This window comes from Triticum dicoccoides, chromosome 1B, assembly GCF_002162155.2.
Source record: "Triticum dicoccoides isolate Atlit2015 ecotype Zavitan chromosome 1B, WEW_v2.0, whole genome shotgun sequence".
In the NCBI taxonomy this organism is placed as follows: Eukaryota; Viridiplantae; Streptophyta; class Magnoliopsida; order Poales; family Poaceae; genus Triticum; species Triticum dicoccoides.
Window position 1 is genome coordinate 85,473,118 of NC_041381.1, and position 7,776 is coordinate 85,480,893.

The following is a 7,776-nucleotide window of genomic DNA, read 5'->3' on the forward strand; positions in this document are numbered from 1 at the left end:
TACTATGTTCCCCAACATGGAGAGTCCCAAAAGGGGGTGCACGCGCCATTTCCCACAATAATAGTTGAGGAGGCATAGAAGAAGTTGTAGTCTGCATCCTCTAATGGGTTGCCCATGCCAACCACATCTTAGTTGGCTCCTTCCACTCAAACCAAATCCAACAAGCCTAAGCGCCCTAGCAAATTTCTCCGTGTTTAGCACTCCAAGACCCCAATTGGCGATTGGGCGGCAAATGGTGTCCCAATTAACTTTGCATTTGGCCCCGGTGGTCTTGTCCATTCCTTCCCAAAGGAGCGCTCGCTCAAGCTTGTTGATATTTTTGAGGGTGCTTGGAGGGACGATGAGCAAAGAGATGAAGTAGATGGCTTGGGAGGCAAGCACTGACTTGACCAAGGCGGTGCGTCCCATAGAAGTGATGTTTTGCTCGTCCCAAGGGACCAACTTTGCCGCAGCCTTATCCTCCAGGAACTGAAAGTCCACCTTTCCGAGCCGCCACACAGAGAGCGGGAGACCTAAATATTTCATGGGGAAGGATCTGCGTGCCGCCGGGAGGTTTTGAAGGATGTCAGGTAGGTTGATGTGCCCACAACGAATCAGGGCGACCGAGCTCTTGTGAAAGTTGGTGGCTAGAATGGTGACATCACCAAAAAGACAAATGATATTGGAGAGGTGGTCAATATCATGCTTGATGGGTGCCATGAAAATCGCCACGTCGTCTACATAAAGCGAGGTTAATAAAAGAATCCCACGACCACGAATCTTATAAAATAATCCTCTAGTAGCTACCATCTCGAAAATTCTTTGGAGTGGGTCGATCGCGATCACAAATAGCAGGGGGATAGAGGGTCCTCCTGCCGGAGACCCTAGCCATGGAAGATGGGGCTGCCAGCGACACAATTAAGAAGAATCCGCGATGAAGAGGAGCAAAGTAGGGTGGTGATCCAATCTTGAAAAATGCTTGGGAACCCCCTACGACAAAGGAGGTTGATGATAATACTCCCACTTGACTGACTCAAACGCCTTATGAATGTCCAACTTGAAGAGAAGCGAAGGTGTTTTGCACTTGTGGAGCTCCACGCAAGATTCCTCACATACATGAATTTGTCGTGGATGCTTCTTGTCTTGATGGATGCACTATGTGCGTTGGAGACAAGGCGGAGCATGTGGTGACTAAAACGGATGGCGGGGACCTTTGCAATGATATTGGGAATAGCATGAATCATACTAATCGGACGGTAGTTGGAGATTTCTTCAGCCCCATCCTTTTTGGGAAGTAGGATAATGTTTGCGGAGTTGACCCAATGAAGGTTGGCAGTGCGGAGGTTACCGAAGCAAAAGATGGCCCGCATAACATCATGTTTGATGATGCCCCAACAGTTCTTGAAGAACAGCCCGGTGAAGCCATCCGGGTGCAAACTCTTTTTCCTGATTACAGAAGAGACAGTAACTCACAAGTTAATGCGTAAATAAAGGCGAATCAATAGCATTGTACTGCAGAAGGTAGACTGGAGCTGAATGCACAATAAAAGGTACATCTCATATGCATTTTAATGTGGATTGACAACAACCATTTCAGCAAATATTCAGACATTTTCACAACAATCCTTGACAAGATTAGTGGACTGGTTATTCACTTATTTGACAAGGAAGTTGCAAGGAGGCTGTGAACTTCTTGAAAAAAGGACGTTCGGAACTTTTATTAATGTGATTATGGTCGTTGCAAGGAACTTCGGAACTGCATGTTTTATTACTTGTACGTACAAGTAATAAGTAGCCTTGGCACCAAATAATCTTATTGTAGCAAGATTTTTCTTAAAAAAGAAGAAAAGGACGAGAGGGGCGAGCACCTCCGGCATATTTTTGTAGAAGAAGCGAGAAACCGATTGAAATATCAACTCCCCATGGCGATTGAATTCGGCTGGCATTGGGGGATGTCACAGCCAAGATTTTCGCGCGCCGGCGGTTGAGGACGGTGGCGGAGGCGGCGGCGGCGCCACTGCCGAGATTTTCGCGCGGCGGCGGGGGCGTCACTGCCGAGATTTTCGCGCGGCGGCGGTTGAGGGAGATGGCGAAGGCGGCGGGGGCGCCACTGCCAAGTTCGCACGGCGGCGGTTGAGGGCGGTGGCGGAGGCGGCGGGGGCGCCGCCGGAGCCGGCAGGAGGTGGGGAGTTCGTTGCCGGACTTGAACGAGGAGGAGGAGGCTGGGCGGAGGACGGCTGCGAATAGACAGAGGTCAGCGGCAAACAGGACCCGATGCCGCGCAGGATCTCGAGATCTAAATATGAGGAGCGCAATGTCGTAGCAGTTGTTTGACACGACGTCGGCTCAGCCTGCTCCGGCGACATTGACCATGACAAAGAGGGTGCACGCTAGGTAGCTGCGCGTGATGGAGCCAGGTGCATGAGCACACAAGTGGCGACCTCATGCCATGTGTGGCCCCACGAGTGTTTTTTTAGGGAAGTGGCCTGACGAGCTAAGTTGTGGCCATGACGACAAACGCGCACGTGTCAGTGACATCCCAACCCTAAAAAGCGGCATCAGGCCCACTCACACACTATGTGGACCCGAGCTTTGCTACACTCACGGGCATAATTTTTACTGTGTTCACGGGGTGGCTTAGCTGGAATAACATGATTGGGAGAAATAAGTGTGAGGGGCGCACACCCCCTGAAAATCAGGGGGGCAAAGATTAGTTAATGAAGGACAGTCCGTAAACTCCCCGTATTAGTCCGTGCATTTAGAATTTTCGATGTGGACCCTACCTACGCCTACGCAATAGTAGCTCTCTATAGCTTTTGTCCACGCTCGCGTAAAAACAATGACTTGGGTATTTAGAGCATGGTTAATAATATAGCCAGCTGCTGGCTATATGATGTTGCCATGTCATATATAGTCAAGCTTATAGTCAACAAGCACAATATGTAGATATAAATATGTACTACTTTGTTGATACATGGCCCACCCCACTCTCTCACAAAGTACCTAGGAGCACGTGCTGTAGCCGGCTGTTAACTAGTAGCCCGCTTCTCTTCTCTCTCCTCTTCTCTCTCTTCCAAGTAAGCAAGAATGTAATATTTAATGTCTTACAGCCCGCCTACATCACCTTATTGTACTTGCTCTTAAGTTGAGCTCACTCCCACACAATCAACAGTACGATAAAGAACTGCAGCTACAGTATCCTGTGAGCTATAGTGCCTCAGGAATTTTGGGGATTCCACCGTTCTATGGTTCTATTAGGAGTAAAGATGAAAGGGTTTAGGGTTTCATTAGCATCAATTTATGCTAACCTAGGCATAACAAATCATTGGATCTAAGTAATCAAGACCTAAAAAGAGGAGTTAAGTAAGAATTACCATGAAATAAACCTAAATAGAATTATGCCTAATTAGTCATTAATCATAATTAATTTATAGAAATTGATGCAAAATAGACAAGATTAACAACAACAAAACAATTAGCACTAATTGACCACAAGTGGCACTACCAAATGTGTAATTAGGGATTTAACTTGAACATTTCGTATCAAATCGGCCAAAATCGAGATCAATCAAGGCCTAATGTTATCCAATACACGTTAACCAGACCGTAATTTAGTGTAAACTATGTTAGAGTTGTGTCGAATATAGTGTACAAGGTAGGTTATAGTTGGACTTGTAGTTGTATTGTGTTTACATAGGATATGGAGTCGTGTCCTAGTAGGACACTTGTATCCTAGGCTTCTCATATATAGCGGGGCTAGACACACGATGTAACCTATGCCAACATAATAGCACAGGCGCGCAAGAGGGGAGCCGGCGACGTGTGCCGGCGCCCGGGTGGCCGGTGTGCGGTATTGTGACGGTGTCACGGGGAGGAGCGCCCGTAGTCAAGCCCCGAGGAGGTAGCCATATCGGTGAACCTCATTAACAAATTTCGGTGTCGTGCCTCGTGTGATTGCTTGGTCCCTGGATGATCAACGGTATGCCTCGGATTTATTCTAACAAGTGGTATCATGAGCAAGGTTCAAACAAGGCCGTGGTTGTTGATCTGGAGGAAGCGATCGGAGGCACGTGTGCGTGTGGCAAATCGGATCGATAGGCAAGCGGCGAAAGTATCGGGTGGCAGCACGGTGGTCAGGCGCTTTGAGCAAAGGGCTTGTGCGGGCAGTGGCCCACATGCGGGCGCTGACGGGTAGCGAGGCCCAGGCTATGTATATCGATTCTAAGGGAGCTATGCACTTACGAGATTTGTTTGAAGACAGAAAGAGGACCGTGTCCTCACGTGACACATAGGCAGGCAAATCAACTAGCGAACTAGAAAATCACAAGGGATAGTCCATTAGAAGGCAAGGGCAGAAAGGCAAAGCTATCATCTTAGGGTTGAGCCAAGGAGCGGATCAGGTGAAGACCAGCTAGTTGGAACTGCTAGTAGTATGCGGAGGTTCTGTTCGTCTACTTGAGGAATCACTCGCAAAGCTCAGACAATTTTTCACTGGGTCAGCCGTACAAAGGACCATGGCGCCAACGGGTACCAGGTTTGAGGTGGAGAAGTTCGACGGAATAAAAACCTTGGGTTATGGTAGACACGGGTGAAAGATATGTTGGCACAACAGGGATGCTTGAAGGTGTTGTCGGAAGTCATGTCAGCTGAGATGGAATTATCATGTGATGGATGGAAATTCATGAAAGACGATTTGGGAGCCTTGAGCGTGTCGTGCAGCCGGACAAGTTCCGCTGGGTCGGACTAGATAGTCTGACGGATCGACGCAAGTCGGTTGATACAGAAGACGGTGGTGGGATCGGCGACAACGACATAGGAGCGTGATGCTGATGGTGACCGACTTCTGGGGCGTGGAAACACGTGGCACGGGCATGAGGGCTTGTGTGGCTTCGACAAGACTATGGCGCGGGGTTGATTCAAGGTGATGTACACACAGAGCTTGAAGTCGACGGGGCGCGAGGGTGGACTGATCATCTACCATGGAGTCATGTTGAAGGTGGAGCTGGATTGAGGGGCTACGACGTAAGTGCACGGGGCATGGAGACGGGTCAGGGCTCTGGTGGTCATACATGTGGTGAGACAACTGTGAATTTGACTCGGAATGACTACAAGCAACGGTGAAATTTCTTCAAGTTTCAGACAGGCGGTCAAGAAAGGAGCGGTGATGTTGAGTTTAGGTAACTCTTATGTGTGACATCCAATATGTGACTTGTTCACTTTCACGCATGTCAGTAATCGGTGTGTGATGGCTTTGGACTGATACTCTGGAAGTTGGAAGCGCAAACTAGAGTAACAAGGAACTTAATTTTGCTCGAGTATTGACTATGGTCACGAAAAGAAGGGACTACAAGTTGCAGGTGGAGTCACATGGAGTCTTTGGAGTAGCAACGGTACTCATGGGATAAGCTCAAGTCCAATGTACATGGAAGTTTGGCGCATGGACAAATCCAGGGTGGTGAAGAATATTCGCCAAGGTGGAGTTTGTTAGAGTTGTGTCGAATATAGTGTACAAGGTAGGTTACAGTTGGACTTGTAGTTGTATTGTGTTTACATAGAATATGGAGTCGTGTCCTAGTAGGACACGTGTATCCTAGACTTCTCATATATAGCGGGGCTAGACACACGATGTAACCTATGCCAACATAATAGCACATGCGCGCAAGGGGGAGCCGGCGACGTGTGTCGGCGCCCGGGTGGCCGGTGTGCGGTATTGTGACGGTGTCACGGGGAGGAGCGCCCGTAGTCAAGCCCCGGGGATGTAGCCATATCGATGAACCTCGTTAACAAATCTCGGTATCGTGCCTCGTATGATTGCTTGGTCCTCGAATGATCAACGGTTCGAATTTATTCTAACAAACTAACTAAAACAGAGGGAGTAAGGAGATCCTGCATTATATATTTATATTGCACCATCGTGGCTCAATCGTAGATTTACGATGAATGTATCGTAATTTCAATGCTTGAAGTTTCCTTGTGCAGGCAATCACTAATTAATACTCCCACCATCTTAAAATAAGTGTCTTAAGCTTAGTATAAATATATATTAGAGCTAGTACAAAGTTGAGACACTTATTTTAAAACGGAGGGAGTATGATACTATTTCGACTTCCTGCGATGTCGATGAAGAAACAAATTGACCTACGAGGTAAGACAGCTCCCCAACATTTTGCACACGGAAAACCTTGTCACATAGGTTGAGAAAACCCCCCGCAAAAAAAAAAACATAGGTTGAGAAAACCCTCAAACCCTTGTCTCACTCTTACACTGCGGCATCGTGACCTGTGTGAGAACAACCAACAACTAGGCCATGCCTTAGGCCCGTGATTGTCGCAAGGGACCGATGAGGGCTCAATCTGAAATTCTCTTCCACGAAAAGTTCAACGTGGGACCTGAGGAATTATTTTTAACCTCAGTCTGAAATTGGCTTCCACTGAAGCCATCTAACCAACTCAGCTTCCTGGGTAGTACTTGTTGGCAATCACCATGAGTAATTCTGAGAGCTCCCTCGACTTTGAGAACATGGGCATATGATCAGTGCCGGGGTTCCACGAGGCCATCAGCCGCTGCATCTCCGCCGGCTTCCACTCGTCGTCCTCGGCCACGACGTACACACGCCTCACCCCTCCGTACCTCGCCGACGTCAGGACGTCCCCGTTCATCGTGTCGTCATTTAGGAACCGCCGTGACGGCCTCACCATCGCAATTCCCAGGGTCAGATCCTGCATTATACGTATTATATTGCACCATACATCAGATCAGAGGAAGGAAGTATAAGGAGAAATTGAGGAACAAACGGCCACTGAAAAGTAATAACATATACCTCAGGAGGGCTCAGCTGATACACTCTCCGCGCCATGTACTTTGGTCCGAACAGAAACGTCTTATCCGGATTCCGGGGATCACCGGTGCTTCCGAGCGTGCAATCCATGAAGAAATCTGGCCCTTTCCCTTGCGATAGCTAACAGTTTTCGTACTATGATTAATGGTCAGGAAGAAAATGGAAGCTACTGTAATTTGCATTTGCGTACACGGGATTTCGAGTACCTGTTTGAACGCGTACGTCATGGGCTTCCCTGCGGCGGGCATGGTGGCCGTGACAAACACGGCCACGGAGACTTTTTCCGGGTGCCTCTCCATGGCCAGCGAGAGGCTCTGCCCGCCAAAGCTGTGGGCGACGAGGACCGCCTTCTCGCCCTCCGGCAGCGCCGCCACTGCGTCCAGCAGCGGCCGGCTGTACTCCTCGAAGGACGCCACCTCCTCGCCGCGCCCGGGGCTGGCGCCGCACCCGGCCATGTCCATCGCGGTAACGCGGTGGCCGGCGGCCTCCAGGGCGGTGGCCACCCTGTACCAGGACCACGCGCCGTGACAGACGCCGTGGATCAGGACGAAGTGGTTCTTGCCGCCTTCCATCCCCGAGCTCACTCGATCCAAGTCAGCGTGTGAAAATTATCTGAGCTCGTGTACGTTCCTCGATCTTTCGGTTCGGGTACCTGTTTTCTCATCAGGCCCTTATTAGGTCCGCTAATTAAGAATGCTAAAAGGCGGCATGAATCGGTTTTTTATCTGATCATGAATCGCCTGCTGTCGTCCACTAGAATCCACTAGATGGTGCCTTTAAAAAGTCGGTATTCACCCTAAAAAAAGTCAGTATTCTACACGCATGGTTGCAAATTTTCAGGGTTTTCGTCAAAACAGGTCCGGTCCGATTTAAGCAGATGAAAGGTTTTCGGCCAAAATTTTAAATTTTTGGAAAATTTATTATATTTAAAAAAACTGTATGAATAAAAAAATATGGTT

The 7,776-nt window shown here is 48.7% G+C and overlaps 1 protein-coding gene across 1 annotated transcript; it reads right to left on the minus strand.

Annotated features, from left to right (window-relative positions):
* Nucleotides 1–6,081: 6,081 nt before the first annotated feature.
* On the minus strand, nt 6,082–7,473 carry LOC119301756 (probable esterase PIR7A). Its single transcript, XM_037578742.1, has 3 exons — nt 7,024–7,473; nt 6,800–6,937; nt 6,082–6,698 (listed from the first exon to the last, which is right to left on the minus strand). Exons 1-3 carry the CDS (start codon nt 7,387–7,389, stop codon nt 6,429–6,431), a joined length of 774 nt encoding a protein of 257 aa, XP_037434639.1. The 5' UTR covers nt 7,390–7,473; the 3' UTR covers nt 6,082–6,428.
* Nucleotides 7,474–7,776: the final 303 nt, after the last annotated feature.

Bases quoted from the DNA above. Each gene is read 5' to 3' on its own strand.
- LOC119301756 (XM_037578742.1), bottom strand. From the start codon at position 7,389: ATGGAAGGCGGCAAGAACCACTTCGTCCTGATCCACGGCGTCTGTCAC. The intron at 6,938-7,023 runs GTACTCGAAATC...GAAAACTGTTAG, and splicing joins TGACGTACGCGTTCAAACAG to CTATCGCAAGGGAAAGGGCC. The intron at 6,699-6,799 runs GTATATGTTATT...CGTATAATGCAG, and splicing joins ATCAGCTGAGCCCTCCTGAG to GATCTGACCCTGGGAATTGC.